The sequence below is a fragment of the Phyllobates terribilis genome, unplaced genomic scaffold, assembly GCF_046119375.1.
Source record: "Phyllobates terribilis strain yellow unplaced genomic scaffold, ASM4611937v1 Scaffold_1__5_contigs__length_1240528914, whole genome shotgun sequence".
Lineage (NCBI taxonomy): Eukaryota > Metazoa > Chordata > Amphibia > Anura > Dendrobatidae > Phyllobates > Phyllobates terribilis.
The window spans coordinates 235,544,884-235,565,259 of record NW_027362761.1 but is presented as its reverse complement, the minus strand read 5'-3'; the positions used below and the strand labels follow the sequence as shown (position 1 = coordinate 235,565,259).

Genomic DNA, 20,376 nt, shown 5'->3' with positions numbered 1-20,376 from the left:
GGAACGAGAGAATTAGTGACGCTCTCCGCCATTTTACTTTCTGCTCATGCGCACAAGCCGCGTTCCCCCTGACCTTGAGTAATACAAGCGTCTGGCAACTTTTACTTCAGCTTCATGGGAAGGTTTATTCTGAGGGATGGGAGGCAATATGAAGCCTGGTCACTAGGTGGCGCTCTTTTCTGACCTGTTGGATGTGGGCTATCAGCTGCCTGTACGTTTACACGCTGTGCTCCTGTCACGTGACCTCTTACCTTCCCAGTCTCTCTTCTCTCTCTTTTGTTGCTTCCTTTCTTCCAAGCCCTATAACTTTTTGATTCATCGCTAACACAGTTGTATGTTTTCTGCAGGAAGAGTTATAGTTTTGAATGACGCCATTCGTTTTGCTAGAGAATGTAAAAAAAATTCCAAGTGCAGCGAAATGGTACCCACCCCCCTTGTAATTCCGCCATTGTTTTCTTTCGCCTGTTTTTTTGGTACTGCGTTCATTGTATGGTAATGATATAATTCTCCAGGTCAGTGCGATTCCGGAGATACCAAACTTGTGCGGTTTTGTTTTTGGAGACCCCAACTTACCTGTCATTGGCGCAGTGTTAGGGAATGTCTTACTATTCTGGGTACATACGACCTTTGATCCTTTTTTATTGGACTTTTGGGGGAAGTGTAGCGACTGATAAAATGCAATTCTGGCATTTTATTTCTCTAGGCGGTGTTTAGTGTTCAGGTTAATTAATGGGGTGACCCGAAACTAATACTGATTTTAATCCTAAATGCTTATCTGTTTGCTGTAATAGTCTAATACCTTTTCTAATATGCTTTAGTTAAAATGTCCCTATCGTTCCCTCTCTGTTTTTTTTTTTACCTACTTTCGTTTTGATGAAATTTTGTTTAAGAATCCCCAGTGCATGCTGGGATACTCAAACGAGATGTCATCAGGGGGCACAGACTGCGGTCACTGCTTCAGCCTCTGCCCCTCACTGAAACAAAGCGTCATCAGTGACTTTTGTTTCAGGGGCTGGGCTAGTCCCTGCTGTATTGAGCATGCATCAGTTCTCAATTCTGACATATGCTCGTTAGAATCTTTTCAATGCACAGTGACAGTGCGCTCCCTCGCCGGCTCTAATGAGAAGTGACAAACTGGCAAGAGAGTGCAATCTCTGTGCGCATTGTAAAGAAAGAACACAGCAAGCAGGGGCCAACCCCGCCCTTAGAAGTGATATCTTTTTCGGCGGCAAGGCTGGTCCCTACTTGCTGCATTCTCTCCTTACAAAGTATACTGACAGTGCGCTCTCTTGCCAGTAAAGGAGCGCACTGTCACTGTGCATTGAAAAGAATATTGCACAGTGACAACGTCCCATTTGAGTATTCCAGCATGCACTAGGAATTCTCAAAATATCATCAAAATGGAAGTAGGTAAAAAGAAGCATTTAGATTAGAGCGGGAACAGTAGGGACTTTATAATTGAAGAATATTAGAAAAGCAATTAGATTATTACCATAAATAGATAATTAGCATAAAAATCAATATTCGTTTCGGACCACCCCTTTAATTTTATATTTTGTTAGGTTGTGGCGATACTAAGTAGTCTTTTTTTCTTTATTTTTAATACAAAAAATGTGGGGTGACTCAAATTTTTATTTTTATAAAAACTTTTTTTTATTACTTTATTTTTTAAGTTTAATCGTTTATTCTATATTCTGCAATACAACTAAATTGAAGTATACAGACAAAATGACATTCTCGTATTAAACTCAGCCACAGGCTTAACTTCACCAGAGGGCAATTTTCGCCGCCATGTAGGATTTCAGCATGTCCCTGGCTGCCAAGACAACCCACCGGAAACCCACAATCTCGTTGTGGGGGGTCAAAGGGAACTGGTGCATGTGCGCACTGGCAAGCCCATCATATACAGTAAATTCTGCTGTCAAACTAAACTGCAAGCTCCAGTCATTGCAGTTACAAGAAGATGGCAGCTATGTAACACAGCCAGCATCTGCTTGTTATAGTGCGGACCCAGCTCCTGAGCCTGTGTCATACATGGATGCAATAGGGATATACAGGTGCATCTCACAAAATTAGAATATCAAAAAGTTAATTTATTTCATTTCTTCAATACAAAAAAATGAAACTCATATATAGAGTCATTACAAACAGAGTCATCTGTTTCAAGTGTTTATTTCTGTTAATGTTGATGATTATGGATTACAGCCAATGAAAACACAAAAGTCATTATCTCAGTAAACTAGAATAATTAACAAACAATACCTGCAAAGGCTTCCTGAGCAATTAAAAAGGTCCCTTAGTCTGTTTCAGTAGGCTCCACAATCATGGGGAAGACTGCTAACTTGACAGATGTCCAGAAGACAGTCATTGACACATTCCACAAGGTCCCAGAGTTCCAATTTTCATTTGGAAATCAAGGTCCCAGAGTCTGGAGGAAGAATGGAGAGGGACACAATCCAAGCTGCTTGAGGTCTAGTGGGAAGTATCCACAATCAGTGATGGTTTGAGGAGCCATGTCATCTGCTGGTGTAGGTCCACTGTGTTTTATCAAGACCAAAGTCAGTGCAGCCGTCTACCAGGAAATTTTAGAGCACTTCATGCTTCCCTCTGCCGACAAGCTTTTTGGAGATGGAAATTTCATTCTCCAGCAGGACTTGGCACCTGTCCACACTGCCAAAAGTACCAATACCTGGTTTAAAAACAACAGTATCACTGTGCTTGATGGGCCAGAAAACTCGCCTGACCAAGAGGAAGATGAGAGACACCAGACCCAACAATGAACTGAAATAAATTAACTTTTTGATGATATTCTAATTTTGTGAGATGCACCTGTAGTCAGCACTCCTTTGTTGTAGAGGTGGTGCACGTGGAGGAATAATGGTGCAAAGAAGGCAAATCCCTGCAATTGATAAAAGCCTTGGACGGGCTGAAAAGTCTTGATTCGATATGTGGAATCAATGAATTAACCTTCAACACGTGAGTGCCGGGATTTGCCTTCTTTGCGTCATACATGGAGACTCAACACAGAATGTACTATTACGTTTTATGTTGGGAAGGGGTTAAATAAAGTCCCCTAATAAAACTAGAGAAGATGGTCTAAAACTTGTTATGACATATTAGTTAATACACGACTTGAGCCAGTGGCCTCAGAAGCAGCTGACTGACATTGAACGCTGTTTGGCTCTGTGCACACAGCGATGCTGTCTTCTGTCAAACACTCCTGATGTAAACGTCCTTCATTTAAATTAAGCTCTGGAGGCAGATTCTCAGGGAGATCTATGTCTTGCCCATAGATCTTAACAGCTCATTTACATATTAACCCCTTTACAACCCAAGGTGGTTTGCACGTTAATGACCAGGCCAATTTTTACAATTCTGACCACTGTCCCTTTATGAGGTAATTACTCTGGAACGCTTCAACGGATCCCCCTGATTCTGAGACTGTTTTTTCATGACATATTGTAGTTCATGATTGTGGTAAAATTTCTTCGATATCACTTGCGTTTATTTGTGAAAAAATCGGAAATTTGACAAAAATTTAGCAATTTTCAAAATTTGAATTTTTATGCCCTTAAATCAGAGAGATATGTCACACAAAATAGTTAATAAATAACATTTCCCACATGTCTACTTTACATCAGCACAATTTTGGAACCAATTTTTTTTTATTAGGGAGCTATAAGGGTTAAAAGTTGACCAGCGATTTCTCATTTTTCCCAAAAAATTTACAAAACCATTTTTTTAGGGACATCACATTTGAAGTCATTTTGAGAGGTCTTTATGACAGAAAATACTAAAAAGTGACACCATTCTAAAAACTGCACCCCTCAAGGTGCTCAAAACCACATTCAAGAACTTTATTAACCCTTCAGGTGCTTCACAGGAATTTTTGGAATGTGGAAGAAAAAAATGAACATTTAACTTTTTTCACAAAAATGTTACTTTAGACCCAATTTTTTTTATTTTCGCAGGGGTAACAGGAAAAAATGGACTCCAAAATTTGTTGTGCAATTTCCCCTGAGCACGCAGATACCCCATATGTAGGGAAAAAACACTGTTTGGGCGCACGGCAGGGTTCGGAAGGGAAGGAGCGCCATTTGACTTTTTCAATGTAAAATTTCTTAAATAATTAGCGGACGCCATGTTGCGTTTGGGGAGCCCCTATTGTGCCTAAACAGTGGAAACCCCCCACAAGTGAAACTAGACCCCTCAGGGAACTTATCTAGATGTGTGGTGAGCACCTTAAACCCCCAGGTGCTTCAAAGAAGTTTATAACATTGAGCCGTAAAAATAAAATTTTCACATTTTTCCCACAAAAATGTTTTTCAGCCCCCAATTTTGCATTTTCATAAGGGTAACAGGAGAAATTGCACCATTCAGTTTGTTGTGCAATTTCTCCTGAGTAAGCAGAAACCCCATATGTGGGGGAAAACCACTACTTGGTCATAAGGCAGGGTTCGAAAGGGAAGGAGCACCATTTGACTTTTTGAATGTAAAATTTGCTTGCATAATTAGTGGATGTGCCCCTGATGTGCCTAAACAGTGGAAACCCCCCACAAGTGACACCATTTTGGAAACTAGACCCCTCAGGGAACTTATCTAGATGTGTGGTGAGCAGCCTGCATCCCCAAGTGCTTTACAGAAGTTTATAACATGGAGCCGTGAAAATAAAAAAATCAAACTTTTTCCACAAAAATGATGTTTTAGCCCCGATTTCTTTATATTTCCAAGGGTAAGAGGAGAAAATGGACCCCAAAAACTTTTGTGCAATTTCTCCTGAGTACGCCAATACATCATATGTGGGGAAAATACAGTGTTTGGGCGCACGGCAGAGTTCAGAAGGGAAGGAGCACTGTGTGACTTTTTGAACGCAAAATTGGCTGGAATCGAGAGCAGACGCCATGTCGTGTTTGGAGAGCCCTTGATGTGCCTAAATAGTGGAAACCCCCCACAAGTGACCACATTTTGGAAACTACACCCCTTAAGGATTTTATCAAGGGGTATAGTGAACATTTTGAACCCAGATGTACGACACAGAATTTGATAATATTAGGTCATCATATTGAATTAGTTCTCATTAGTCTTGAGTGCAAGTGCTCGCTATTTGAGTTTGCATCGGGTACTCAGGTATGCACCATGTATCGCTGGTGCTCGAGTGACATGCTCGAGTCCCCGTCCGCATGTTTCACGGTTATTAGACACCCAAAAAAAACGTGGGGATCACTCGTGCATGGCAGGCAATCCCGCTAGGTTTTTTTGGCTGCGAAGCATATGGGGCGGAGACTCGAGCATGTCACTCGAGCACCTGCGATACTCAGTGCATACCCGAGCACCCGATGCAAACTCAAGTAGCGAGCACTTGCGCTCAACACTAGTTGCCATATCATCTTTTTTTTTTTTTACTTTTGAAAAAATCCCAACCCTAACACTAGCCCAACCCTAACCCCAACCCTAACCCTAGCCCAACCCTAACCCTAGCCCAGCCCTAACCCCAACCCTAACCCTAGTATGATGATAAAGCATTGTTTTTTGCTTCGTTTTTTATTTTATTTTTTTACCGTGTACACTGAAGGGGCTATCTAGTGGGACAGTTTTATAGGTCAGGTCGTTCCGGACGCGGTGATACCAAATATGTGTACTTTTATTGTTTTTTTTTTTTAATAATAATGTTTATTTATAAATACAATATATTTTTATTTTTGGTGGATTATTTTTTTTCATTTTTTAAAAAAAAATTGCGGGGATTAATGTGCTGGGAGCGATGCGGGACCGCTCCCTGCACATAGCACCTAGTGTCAGCTGTGACAATCAGCTGACACCCGGTGGCGATCGCGCCCGCACAGCCTGTGTGCGGGCGCGATCGCAAAGACGTACTAATATGCATCAGGCTCTTAAAGCCCAGGGCGCAGATACGTATTAGTACGTCTTGGGCTTTAAAGGGGTTAAGAACAATATAAAAAAGTCATCAGATTACAAATATCAATGTATCATTTTATTCTGATTCCCCTTTAAATTCCAATGTCAATCTATGACAGTGGCACTTAAGAGCCACAATCCATCCTATGCGGTTTCATGCTGCCATCATGCCCCCTGCACAATGCAATTGCTGTAAGCCAATGGGTTGCTATGACAGCCAAGGGCTGCCTGAATGCCCCTGTGCCTGTTATGTGATTTCTCATGTAACATCAAGCCTGTAGCTGAGTGTTATAGACTGTCATTTTTACTATATACAGCAATGCTCAGTATTGCAGTATAATGTATAAGGGATCAAAGGATCAAGTCCCCTATAGGGACATAAAAATGAAAGTTAAACAAAAAAGTTTTAAAAATATAAAAAAAATTTGAATTCCCACCCTTTTCCCAAAAACATTGCATCTATTCCAAATGGTTTCAATAAAAACACCAGGCAAAAAATAAGGCCTCACACAGCTCCATTGATGAAAAAATGGGCACCATGTTAGTGCAGTGGTTAGTGCTGTTGCTTCCTGGCACCACTGGGGTCCTGCATTCAAATCCCACCAAGGACAACATCTGCAAGGAGTTTGTATGTTCTCCCCGTGTTTGCGTGGGTTTCCTCTGGGTTCTCCGGTTTCATCCCACACTCCAAAGACATATTAATAGGGAATCTAGATTGTGAGCCCCAATGGGGACAGTGATGGCACTGTCAAGTGCTGTGGAATATGATGGTGTTATGTAAACAAGCATAATAAATAAAAATAAAAACGTTATGACTCTTGGAAAATGAAGTAACAAACCACTTTTTTTTTACAAAGTTCTGATTTTTTTTTAAACCACTAAAATAGTAAGCTACCGCCACCAATCAGCGATTATTTGTTCCGGCAACAGCCAGGTATGATTATTGAATAAAGCTGCACTACCCGGTGCTGCAGAACAGCTTCTGGTCTTTCCCATAGGAGTTGCCACTACACACTGAATGGAGCTGAGCTTTGCTGCTCTGCACAAAGTAAGTACGGTACATCCGGGGGCTGCCAGAACCAATAACAACTCGGTGTAAGATCCGGATGTTGGACCTTCACTGATCTCATATTGACCTATCCAGTGGATATGCTGTGACTGGATAATCCCATTAATATTCAGCCACTAACTAGACAGCATGATGTGGAACATATTAGGAACCAGAAGGCTCCCTTGTTCCCTTGTAAGGTTTGTAGCTTAAATCTTATAAAACCCCATTGTATAGAAACCACAGTATCCTTCAGTTATTAAGGAAAAGGGAAGTTCCCCTGGATTTGTCTACAGGTGTAAAATGTGAACAGGAAGAAAGGAAACAATGTCCAAGGTTTAGCAGTTTTATTAGGTGCTGAAAATGCACAATCATTGTTCTAGGCCTCTCAGTGCAACCCATTTCCAGGTTGAGCACACGGTGTATGGTGTATTCACAGGCAGATTTCCAGTAAGTCACAAGTCAAGTTTTCCAGATGATTGAGAGTCAAGCAGACGATGGCAGACTCTTAGCATCTCTCTCTTTGGCTTCTATTATAAGACATGGAGAAGAAAGACATGAAAAAATACACATTACATAGAAGACACTCAAAAAGAGGAGGAAGACAAAAAGTAAGGCTATGTTCACACGTTGCATAGCATTTTACTGTACCAGCAAAGTGAAGTGAATGAGATTTCTGAGGTCTCGTGCACATGTTGCTTATATTTTCCTTACAGATTGCCCTACGTTAATCCTTTCAACGTTTTTGCAGTCGTTTTTTTCACCCATTTCAATGAATGGGATAAAATGGCATCAAAAACAATACGATGTATTTTAAGCAGCATTTTTGCTGTCAGCACATCAGTATTTGCAGTAGATTTTTCTGCTGCAAATACTGAATATGTGTGTAGCACCCTGAGGATTCGGCTGCTACAGGGGTATTGCACCTCAGCCAGAGGTGTGATATTCCACTCCCGGGTAAGGATGGAGTGTGGAACTGAGCTCGGTTAGCTGCATGCACTACACACATCCCATTTCCGAGGTACTCCCACTAGAGAAATGTGCAGGTACAACAGTGTCTGTTCCTGGCTGGAGTGGGAGGGGGGTGGACCATCCCAGTAGTGTAGGGGCAGATAGGGGGAGCAGTCTGGGTAGTGCTAGGAGCTCATTGGGTGCTGGTCACCTGAGCTCACACATAGAGGGAGTATAAAAGGTGGGAACCATCTAAGATCAGGGTCAGTCAGTCAGCCACAGTCAGTCAGTCAGTCTGTGAGAAGTAAGTCTTTGCAGAGCGGTGGAAGAAAGCAGAGGAGCAGAGCAGCCCCAGGCCAAGAGTGAGAGAGGAGAGAACGAAAGACCCAGAGGGGGAGAAAGAAGGAACTCTGAGAGCCCAAATACAACCACAGGGTGAAGAGTTGGCAACAGGGTACCGGATCCCAAACTGGTGGGGGCTACAGCATACCTCAGCCAGAGACCGGAGGTCGTGGGCAGCATCTGCCACGGCCACCCACCAAATCCACCCGGAAGGCAGACCACGCATAGGGTCAGGGAACCCAGAGGCAAGGGTTCGCCAACAAGAGGCCCGAGGGAGCCGGACATAGGTGGATCCCTGGTGGGGAAGGCCAGAGACGAGGACAGGACAGAAAGGGAGCTCAGAACCACGCTCCAGAACTACTTGGGGGTTGGCCGAGTCCAGGACCTGGTGGACGCAGCACGGCTCGGGTGGTCACTCAAGGCCGGAGTGACCGGTACAAGAACAGCAGTAAGTAAAGAACCCTGAACTGCACAACCCGACTCTGACTCTCATTACCATCTTCCCTGCACTTCCACAACCACCATCCTCTGCACCTGACCCCCTGAGGCTATACCCCTCCCGTTGGGGGTTATACTACCAAAGCTGCACAAACACCATCAGCCTCAGCGGACCCTGCTGCAGCGGCGGCCGTAGTGACCGCAATTCAACGGGTGGCGTAGTCGACATAAAGAACTTTAGTAACATCAGTAAGGACTGCCACACACTGAGCTTGACACCCTGGGCACGGACCGGGTCACAGCCACTCGGAGACTACAACCCCCATCTGATCCGGCTCCGGGTATCCCCAACAACACTGGCCCAGGGGGCGCGTCAACTTTGGCGTAGTCGGCAGGATAACGTGCCCGCAACAACCGGGTACTGCGTGCCTGAAGAAAAGTTCACCGTTACCTTAAAAAGAAGTCTCCCGCCGGTTCCGGAGGGTCCCCGCCAACGGACCCCATCACAGGTCGATTCCCGCCGGTTGTCCGCCATTTGCAGCTTTTTCCCGCCATCCATGGAGTTTCCCGCCACTGGGAGACGATTCCCGCCATTTCCGAAGATTTCCCGCCTTGGAAGAGCGGACGCCATTATGGGCGTGCCAGAGGGTGGCAAGAGGTCACCTCCCATCGTGGGCCAGGTCGAAGAATGGCGCCAAAAGCGGAAACCGCGCCCACCAACAGAGACTGTGATGCTGGAAGTGTCCATCAGCGTGAGAGAACTGCCCCTGGAACTGAAGTGGCCCCGGGACCACCCTCGATGTGGGCGGAGACAGAAGAAGAGAGCAAAGATGGGTGTCGCCTGGAGCAGTCTGGAGAGAGCGCACCCGGAGACAAGACGTCTGGAAGAGAGTCCAGAGAAAACACACCCGGAGATGGAGGGAGAGCCAGGCAGCACCGACCCAGTGGTCAGGAGCCTGATGCGGGCCGCCACTCCAGGCAGCACCGACCCAGTGGTCAGGAGCCTGTTGCCGGTCGCCACTCCAGAAGGCCTGCTGGAGACAACGGGAGGAGAGCAGAGCAGCACCGACCCGTTGGTCAGGAGCCTGCTAGAAGCAACGACCCCACTAGGCTTAGTGGAGGTCTTGGCACAGCTCCCCCGAGATCGGGAGTGTGCACAGACTGCGCTGGAGGGCCTCGCACGGAGGATGGCCCGGGTACAGCGAGAGACGTTGGCGGAGTGGAGCCGAGAGATGGCCCAGCAGATCGAGACTCGTCAGCGGAGCACGCCACCCGAGACGAGGAGACAGACCGCCTCTGAGGATGGCGCAGGAGGAATGAAGGCAGGAGACGGCGCCGAGAAGGGAGCCGAACGAAAGGAGGCAGGTAAAGGGGACGTCTCTACCCCAAACCGGGAAACCGCGTACCTGCCCCAGCTCCCCGTCGCAGAGCTCGAAATTCCCCCTGCCGTGCCCGTCGCTGCAACGTCACCGCCGCAGACTAGGCCTCAAACGGAAGCCGCGACCCCTGTGACGTCACACGCCTCGACCCCGAGCGTGGCCAAGCAGGAAGTACCATCGGCCTGGTCGCAAGGCCTAGTACCCCCGGGCGCCGCAATACCAACAGCGCCCCCTACCTCCGCAGAGCCACCGGCCTGGTCGCAGGGCCAAGTAACACAGGGCGCCGCCGTCCTTACGGTGCCCTTTACTTTCAAGGTGCCCCAGGCCTGGTCGCAAGGCCTGGTTAACCCGGGCGCCGCTACCACCACGGCGCCCATAACACCTAAAGTACCGCACCTGGGTGAGGACCTGTTCGCCCAGCATACGTGCCCGGATGGGCAGCCCTTCGTATGGCCCCAGGAATACATCCAGCTGGAGCTGCAAAAAGCAAGGGCCATGTGCGAACCCCTGATCCCGGCTCCAAAGCCCATGAAGAGGATCTCGCCCCCGCTAGAAGAGACCCAGTTTGAGTGGGATCCCACCGGAGAAGACCTCATGGGGTTCACTCAGGAGACTCGGGCAGCCGCAGCGGAGCGTGCAGAGTGCTGCCGCCAGCAGCTCGAGGTCTTTGAGAGGGAGCGGAGAGAGAGGCGGGTCCGGGAACAGCAAGCCCAAATAAGGAGCGCGGAGCAGAAGAGCCGGACCAGGAGAAACCCCCGTGCAGCGCATGGTCCCCGAACCATCGGGACTGTAATAAAATTTAATCTGCAGCATGGGTGGGGTTTCATCAGGGATCACCGCACCCCAGGCGACGTCTTCGTGACCAGGAGAGACGTTGAGTCCCACCTACCGGAGGGACACAGAGGTCGTGACCTGTATTTAGGGGACGAGGTCACCTTCACCCGGCACAAGTGTGCCAAAGGACCCTACGCCCTCCATGTGCATCGCCTGACGGAGGAGGAGCTGCGGTGTGAGGAGGAGCAAGAGGACCCGGACGGGTCTGAACCAGAACCTGGAACCAATCACAAAGAAAGAGCAGGAGGACGCCGTCGTTGAGTACGGCAGAGTAGAGACTGTATATAGTTGCCCGTCGGGGCACAGTGAACCGTTGCTGCTAATATAGTCCCCGTTGGGACCAGAGAACTGAACTGTTAACCCGTGTGTCCCTATTCCCACTGACCGAGGACTGAGAACGGTCAATCCTCCCTAATACCTGGCCGAGGACTGAGAGCGGCCATACCTTCCCTTTGTATATAGTTGCGCTTCCTAAAGCGCCCCCTACCGGTTTTATAGGAAACCGTGTTTCTTCAAGAGACTGTCGCACTTTACCCGGTCACAAGTTGCACCGTGACCGGAGGTACCAGAAGACAAGAATGTTTTTATGAAAAGTTTTATATGATGTTTTATTATGTTGTTTATGCAAAAATTGTATGTTTTGGTGTTGTTTATATCTTACAGCCCGAGGACGTGCTGTGATTTACCAGGGGGGAATGTAGCACCCTGAGGATTCGGCTGCTACAGGGGTATTGCACCTCAGCCAGAGGTGTGATATTCCACTCCCGGGTAAGGATGGAGTGTGGAACTGAGCTCGGTTAGCTGCATGCACTACACACATCCCATTTCCGAGGAACAGACCGATGGTACTCCCACTAGAGAAATGTGCAGGTACAACAGTGTCTGTTCCTGGCTGGAGTGGGAGGGGGGTGGACCATCCCAGTAGTGTAGGGGCAGATAGGGGGAGCAGTCTGGGTAGTGCTAGGAGCTCATTGGGTGCTGGTCACCTGAGCTCACACATAGAGGGAGTATAAAAGGTGGGAACCATCTAAGATCAGGGTCAGTCAGTCAGCCACAGTCAGTCAGTCAGTCTGTGAGAAGTAAGTCTTTGCAGAGCGGTGGAAGAAAGCAGAGGAGCAGAGCAGCCCCAGGCCAAGAGTGAGAGAGGAGAGAACGAAAGACCCAGAGGGGGAGAAAGAAGGAACTCTGAGAGCCCAAATACAACCACAGGGTGAAGAGTTGGCAACAGGGTACCGGATCCCAAACTGGTGGGGGCTACAGCATACCTCAGCCAGAGACCGGAGGCCGTGGGCAGCATCTGCCACGGCCACCCACCAAATCCACCCGGAAGGCAGACCACGCATAGGGTCAGGGAACCCAGAGGCAAGGGTTCGCCAACAAGAGGCCCGAGGGAGCCGGACATAGGTGGATCCCTGGTGGGGAAGGCCAGAGACGAGGACAGGACAGAAAGGGAGCTCAGAACCACGCTCCAGAACTACTTGGGGGTTGGCCGAGTCCAGGACCTGGTGGACGCAGCACGGCTCGGGTGGTCACTCAAGGCCGGAGTGACCGGTACAAGAACAGCAGTAAGTAAAGAACCCTGAACTGCACAACCCGACTCTGACTCTCATTACCATCTTCCCTGCACTTCCACAACCACCATCCTCTGCACCTGACCCCCTGAGGCTATACCCCTCCCGTTGGGGGTTATACTACCAAAGCTGCACAAACACCATCAGCCTCAGCGGACCCTGCTGCAGCGGCGGCCGTAGTGACCGCAATTCAACGGGTGGCGTAGTCGACATAAAGAACTTTAGTAACATCAGTAAGGACTGCCACACACTGAGCTTGACACCCTGGGCACGGACCGGGTCACAGCCACTCGGAGACTACAACCCCCATCTGATCCGGCTCCGGGTATCCCCAACAACACTGGCCCAGGGGGCGCGTCATGTGCACATACATAAGACAAATAGTATGACATAAGTCACAATCACTCATTCAGGGCCATCTCTCCAGTCATTTCTACTGCTTTGCACATGGGACAAGTGAAAATTCCTTTAGAAAGGTCAACACTCATGGGTATCAGAGAGTCACAGAACTAGCCCTAAAATAGGAAGCCTGTATGGAATATCCCTCATGTAAGATGGGGGAGGGATATGTGTTTTGTTGGTGTGTTCTGTGGTAAAGGTGTCATAATCGTTGTACCCTTGATGATGTTAAAGGGGGTTTCCAGGCTTATGATATGGATATCCTAGGTCATTAATAGGTCATTAACATCAGATCGGTGTGGGTTGAACACCTGGCATCTCCACCGATCAGCTGTGATTAGCTGGATGTATACAGTGTATGGATCCGGACAGCACAGCTTTGTTCACTGTGCAGTGGCTGTTTTCAGGTGCAGCTGCTCATCTCCTATTGAAGTACAACCACTATATAGTGAACAAAGCTGTGATTTTCTGGCTTTTTACACATTGTTACATCTGTCCATATTGTGAGCTACAGCTGACCGGTCCACATCTGAAGCAACAAATAGCTGATCAATGATCTCATATTATTGACCTATTCTAAGTATTGGTTATTAATATGGCAATCATGGAAAGACCCTTTAATTTCATAGATTAATAGCATGCTGGAAAATAAGAAACTTTGTAATAAATCTTATTAGAGAAATCTGCTTCTTTCTCCTGGACTGATCATTCATTCTCAATATTCTTAATGGGTAAAATGTGTTTATTCAGGGAAGGCCTATTTTCACATTACCGAGATAGATGACAGTTGGTTTGTATAAGATTCTATGTTGGTTGGAGGACCTCTGTCTGTAGCTCCTACCTTCTCCTCCTCCTGTCTCCCCTCTACATAAAATCTTATCAGTGGCAGCTGTCATCTCTTATCTCATTAATGGGAAAATCTGTCTTCACTGAAGACAGATTTTACCAGTGAATTGAGAATTTTGAAAATAAATGATCAGTCCAGGAAAAGAAAGAAGCAGATTTCTCTGATAAGATATAGTACAAAGTTCCTTTTATTTTTATGTGCACTATTGATTTATGAAAAAAATAAATAAAATGACAGTTACTCTTCACCGTCAAGATGTTAATCATTGAAAGATTTTTACAGCAACTCTAAGCTTAGTGAAATATACAAATTGTATTTCTGAGCACAGAGATATAGGAGGGATTAAAGAGGTAGTCAAGGACTACTATATTTATTTTACTATGGTTCTAAAAACTAACAGGCTGGTAGCTGCTAACAGAGGCAACTACTTGCCTGTTAAACCTGGCAACGGCTCAGAGCGGTCACGATGACTGCTCCAAGTCAACTAGGCAGCTCTTCCTCTGCCGGACTGCTCTGTCGACCGGGTGTAACTGACCACGTCATGCTGATTGACAGCCAGCTTCCCATAGTTAGGCAGCGTGGAACTTGCTGTCAATCAGCATGAAGTTCACAGTCATGCCCTGTCAACAGAAAAGAGCGGAAGAGAAGCCGCTGCTTTGTCGACCTGATGTCAGTGGAAGCCACTGAATTGCCGGCAGCAGCCATCTATGACCACTTTGTGCCGGCAGAGATCGGTGCTAGGCACAACAGATGGGTAATTAGCAGCTACCTTCCTGTTAGTTCTTAGATCTGTAGTAAAAAATATATATAGTGGGGTCCTGGGTTCAAATCCCACCAAGGACAATATCTGCAAAGAGTTTGTATGTTCTTTCCGTGTTTGCGTGGGTTTCCTCCAGGTTCTCTGGTTTCTCCCGCACTCCAAAGACATACTGATAGGGAATGTAGATTGTGAGCCCCAATGGGGACAGTGCCCATAATCTCTGTAAAAGCGCTGTGGAATTAATGGCGCTATATAAGTGAGTAAAATAAAATAAATATAGTCCTGGATAACCTCTTTAACTTAAAACTGCATTACAAGATGCATTTCAGCTGCTTTGCTTTAAAGCCAAATGTTCTCCAAAGCAGGAGGCACTTCTTGAAGTTTGACTCTGGATTTGAAAAATGAAGGTCAGACTTGACATTGCCACCTCTGTTTTGAATATAGCATCATTTGGGAAATCTAGATATTGCTTAAAGGGGTTGACCTTGTTCTAGTTATTGTTAGAAATGTTTAGCAAATATTCATTTAATCGAGTTACTAATACAATGGAATTATTAGACCAGTGCCAGTGTCCTGTTTTCAGATATGCCGCTCTTATCGCCCAGTGCAACGCGTTGGTCCAGAACATGTAATTATACAATCTCGTGTGAATAGGGCTAAATAATTTTAAATGAATCATTATGCAGCGTTCTAATATAGTTTTTGCATGTGCTATTTGTTTTGTGGCTGGGTTGTGTATCGTCATTATAAATGATTAGGACAACATAACTTCTCTAAGTCAGTTTTATATGACTTCCTTCATCAAAAACATTACCATCTATACAATGCAGATATATGGTGTGCAGATAACGACAATGCTTTTTATTCTGTTTACTATGGTCTGTTAACTTACCAGCCGTGTGGCGCATTCCACGGTGCAAGGCATCACCTGTCTGAGGCATTTTTTGTTCATTTGTTTGAAATGTCAAATTGGTGCCAGCCACTAGAATACAAAACAACTAATGAGTAGACCGCTGTTTATGGGCAGGAACTCTTTATCCACTGGATATGCAATACGTGTCCGATGGCTGCAGGTTCTTATTTTGGGGCCCTCAACTATCCCTAAAAAAAGGATTCCAAAACCCCCATCACATCATGTCAGGTGAATGTCAGTTTCTTACTCCAGGTGGAGAATGAATAGAGAGATAGCAGTGCATGTGTACGTCTCTGTCCATTTACTTTCATGAGATTTACAGAAAAAGCTGACCAAGTGAGTAAGCGTCACCAGATGGAATAAAGAACCCCGCTTCTGGGGACAGGTGCAGGTCCCATGGTTGGGAACTTTATCTATCAGACATATATAGCATTTTCCGCAGATTTACTATTAAGGTCACGACCCCACTATCAGTATTCGGTCAGTATTTTTTCTCAGGAGTGGGAGCCAAAACCAGGAGTGGGTGATAAATGCAGAATTGGTGACTTGTTTCTATTATACTTTGTCTTTGATTGTTCCTCACCTGGTTTTGTCTCCCACTCCTGAGAAAAAATACTGATCAAATACTGATAGTGGGGCCGTGGCCTTAATGTCTAAGATAGGAACAGTAACACTTTATCGTTACTATTATATGGCACTGTGTGGGTGCAGAATGGACTTTTCAAGTATAACAGTTACAGTATGGTAACAGTAACTCTCACCAGAGTTAGTTGGTTCGGCTGAGTCACATGACTGCATTCTTCGAGAGCGTTGTGGCTTAAGAGGAGGCCGACGGACCGGGGGTCCACCATCTGGTGACAAAGATATAGGAGCGTTACGTTATTTAACTAAGGAGAAAAGAGAGAAGGCTCAGGAAGGATCTGAGGAATGAATATTGACGGCAAACAGTATAAACTGAATGGTTTGAGAACATTAGGATTAAAAACACATGCGGAATGGAGAAATAAACATCAGGAACGTCAGAAAGAACAAAGCATGCAGTTATAAACTGAAATGAAAGCGAAAACAGATGCAGCTAGAAAAATATAGACTCTTGGGTCTATGTGGTGAGTGAGAGGGTGCAGTGTACACTGTGCAGTGTGTGCAGTGAGTACTGGGCAGTTCCCACCTCCCACTGGGGGGGCCGCCTCTTTCCCAGGTTCTCTGATTCGAGGTTTGGGCACTGGGATCTCCTTCCTCGTCTCTTCTGAACATTCGGTCTCGCTGTGTCCCCCCCCACAAGACACTTTCCTACCTCGTGGGGCAGCAACTGGCCGTAGCTCTGCAGAAGGGGGGCAGGAATCAGTAAGACCCCCCTAGAAAAACAAGGGAGGGGAAGGAGTAGTAAATTGGATGTAAACAGTCTATATTACCCTGTTATATCAGGACAAATTGATTTATGATAAAAGGTCATAGAAATAACATATCCTGTAGATCAGTTGGTCACTATGTTGGGGAGATATAGAAGCATTGGTGCCAACATTATTTTCCTAGTCTTGCCTTTATATTGGACTGGAATTGGACCCAACATCTACAGCTTAGTTGTACATGGCATTCCACATTTGGCTCAACTAATCTATCCTTTCAAATCTTTCTTTATACCCACTAGATTTACTGAACAAATATGAGTTATTGCACTATGCATATAAAGCCATGCTCCACCATAACTAAAGTCACTAAAATCCAATTCAGCATACAAATTAGACAGCTCAATTATCTACATCTGCCATAACAACAGCAACTAACTTAATTTACTACATTGCAATACCAAGTCATGGAATTATGGAAATCAAAGGATCGATACACATTTTAGCGATATACAAATAATGGAAAAATGGGAATACAATTTTCAAAACATCTCAATTTTTTTCAGAATAGAATATGAGCATCACGTGCAGAAATACATGCACTTACATGCCTTGGCTACTATCAATGAGGTTATTAATGGTTGTCTGAGGAATGTTCTTAAGCACGGAATGCACTTGGGCTCACAGATCAAGATCCACTGCTGGCAGCTCCCTTTGTAATTCAAACTAATGACGTCCCAGGTGTGGTTGATGGGAGAAAAGTCTGGAGGCGATACAGACCATGGTAACACATTTAGGCCATGCAGACTGCTCACAGTAGCATGAAGCAAATGCGGCCTCGTGTTGAAAAATGCCTCCTGGGACACTTTTGAGTATTGGCTGTACCACTGTTTCTAAGACTAAATCAATGTAATACCAAGCTTTTAGTGTATCTGGAATGAAGTCTAGAGGTTTCCAGGTACCGTATGTTATGCCAACCAACACCATAATTCTGGAAGTTGGACCGGTGTGATGTTACCTTGTGAAGGCCTCTTGATGGCATTGTCCATGTGGTCTCCAGACCAATCTCTGGCTATCATTGTGTCCAACACAAAATCAGGACTCATCGCTGAAATGGATAGACACCATTCCAGCCTCCAGTGCTGTCTTGCTCTGCACCATGATAGCCTTTGAGAGTGGTGGCTTGGGGTCAATGGAACACCTGTAGCTGGATGTCTGGCTCATGCCCTGATGTCTTGCAAATGCGTTCTGATAGTTTGTGTAGACTCTATTTGACACCTTAACCTTGGCACGTGATGTCCAATTTCACATGCAGTACAAAATGAATCAATCAGTAATATGCCAATTTCTTCAAAATGTCCCTGGAACAGCTTCTGAACATGATAATGCCAGGCTGAATGTATCTTGTGCTACTGTGAGCAACCTGCATTCCCTAAACGTGCTACTACGACCTGCAGCGTCTCCAGCCTTATCTCCCATTGTAATGCTGGTGAGTGTGGACCCACTGCACCACTGGCCGGGATAACCCTGAAGAGGCATGACTAAGTGTCTACCGGGTCTTCACTAGGGCCTCTGATAGGATAGGCTGGGCTGCTGGCAGAGCCCAGGTACCATTCCAGGGCAGTCCCGGGACTGCAGCAGCTGACAAGATGGTTAGAGGCGCGGATAAGAGGTACAGGAGGGCGAGACAGAAGTGTAGTCTGACTGTCTGAGGTTGGGGCACGCAGCACGGGTTCACAGTACAAAGTTGGAAGTCAAACAGAGCGGGTAAAGGGAGACAGGGAGACGGAATATGTAGATATGCATAAACAGGTGCTAGCAGGCTAGGAACCAACGTTCGGGCAAGGAATGGTGGGAACAGCTGCCTAAAATAGACTCGGCTAGCACTGGATAGGCCTGGGAACCTAATCTCTGCAGGACACAGCAGGGTTAAATTCCTGCAGCGACCAGACACGCTTCTGCCCCAAAACCAAAAGGGAAAAACATGATGGTGCAGCAGTGCTGAAGAGTGCTGCAAGAGGCAAGTAGGGCAGCGCTGAGCAGGCATGCGAATTACCTCCATGACACCCATTGAGCACATCTGGGACATAATTGGTCAGCAATTGCAAAATGTGGTTGCCAGAAGCAGATCTTGATGATTTGCATACCCAAGTGCATTGAGTGTGGCAGAACATTCCTCAGACAATCATTTATTTGTAACGTCATTGATAATATGCCAAGATGTGTACGTGCCTGTATTCCTGTGTCTGGTGCTCATATCAATACTAAATAAATTGATATTATTTAAAATTTTGTTTCCATTTTACATCATATATATATTTCTATCCATCCTGTGGTTTATATAACTCCATTGCATTTCCTTCTTGATGTTGCAGTTTCAGTGTTGCGGAGAGTATATATATTAATGTATACATATGTTAAGTGGTTAAGATTTTGCTGTTCTCAGTGAATAGATAATTCATAGTGCAATATGTATAGCTCCCTTATTTCTGTGTTCCTATGTCCATACACATTCTAACTGGTACTATGGCATTCCCTGCTGAGCCTGGTTCTTAAATGCTAAGAATAGTGTTATTACCTCTTCTCTTGATAAATTCTTCTGATTGTTTCTGTCTCCGTTGGAGAAACAAGGCTGTCTGTCCTCAAACGTAGCACCCTCCTCTGAGAGACAGAGAGAGAGAGCGAGAGACAGAGAGAGAAGGGACAGGAAGGTGTAGGGAATAGGAGGGACAAGCCGATACACATAGAAAGCACACAAAGTGGGGGAAAATTGGGAGCAGTACCAGAAAAAAGACAAAGAGCCAGCATGGATTGAACTGCTTATGGGACTGAGAAAGAAGTCAGAGATATGGAATGTAACATGTGGAATGTGAGAATTAGAAAAAAGAAGGAATAGATAAGATGGGAATAATTAAATACTTACCCCCATCCCCAGAGGAGCGCCTCCTGTCATCAGGAACACAGTTAGTTCCTCCTGCTGATTCCATCTGAAATCAAGGTTCACAATGTTCAGTTCACCATCGATAGACCATATTATAATGAGTACTATTAGTACATGGCAAAAATAGCATTGGCTTCTTTTCTTAGAACCTCGTTCATTACTAATCCACTACATACCTCTTTCCATAGACGGACGCCATCCATTCCAGGAAGGGGAACTCCTCGTACTCTTGCAGGCTGCACTTCTTCTAGTGCGTGCTCAAGGGACTAGAACAAAATTACAGAAATCTATCATTTTATGGTACGGATCTCCTGATTATCGTCCAGGTATCTGTTTATGGTATATGCATACTATTTCACTGTGCTTTGTCCCTTTATTAAAGGTATATTGAGCTTTAAGTACTTACTGGTGTCCCTCTGCCGGGCAAACCCCTCACTGCTCCTATACTGTGGAGTTCAGCACCATTGCTGACTGGTGTCCCATTAGTAATAGAAAAGTTCTCCAGTTTTATGTGATCTGAAGGGTCAGGACCAGGGGAGGGTGGAGGCACAGCTCTCCCTCTGTCACGTTCTCTCTTTGGGGTTCGGCTTCTGCGGAAGTGGAACAAGCTCCTACGTCTTCTTTTTGGGGGGGCATCTGTGTCACTTTGTTGAGCTGAAGACACGCTGATAAACATATGACAGGTTAAGTC

General features: G+C 45.8%; 1 protein-coding gene across 3 annotated transcripts in view; it reads right to left on the bottom strand.

Moving 5' to 3' along the window:
• Positions 1-7,296: 7,296 nt before the first annotated feature.
• Positions 7,297-20,376, bottom strand: part of CARMIL3 (capping protein regulator and myosin 1 linker 3) — a 116,484-nt gene continuing 103,404 nt past the window's right edge. For 2 of the 3 annotated variants that reach the window (XM_073671082.1, XM_073671083.1), the window contains exons 33-40: positions 20,092-20,350; positions 19,862-19,951; positions 19,668-19,731; positions 19,323-19,405; positions 16,567-16,753; positions 16,160-16,249; positions 15,378-15,467; positions 7,297-7,494 (exon numbers count right to left, since the gene is read on the bottom strand). In XM_073671082.1, the coding sequence (XP_073527183.1) occupies positions 7,451-7,494; positions 15,378-15,467; positions 16,160-16,249; positions 16,567-16,753; positions 19,323-19,405; positions 19,668-19,731; positions 19,862-19,951; positions 20,092-20,350 (907 nt within the window). In that variant the 3' untranslated portion in view covers positions 7,297-7,450. The remainder of the gene's footprint in view (positions 7,495-15,377; positions 15,468-16,159; positions 16,250-16,566; positions 16,754-19,322; positions 19,406-19,667; positions 19,732-19,861; positions 19,952-20,091; positions 20,351-20,376) is intronic. The other variant, XM_073671084.1, reaches the window with a different exon arrangement.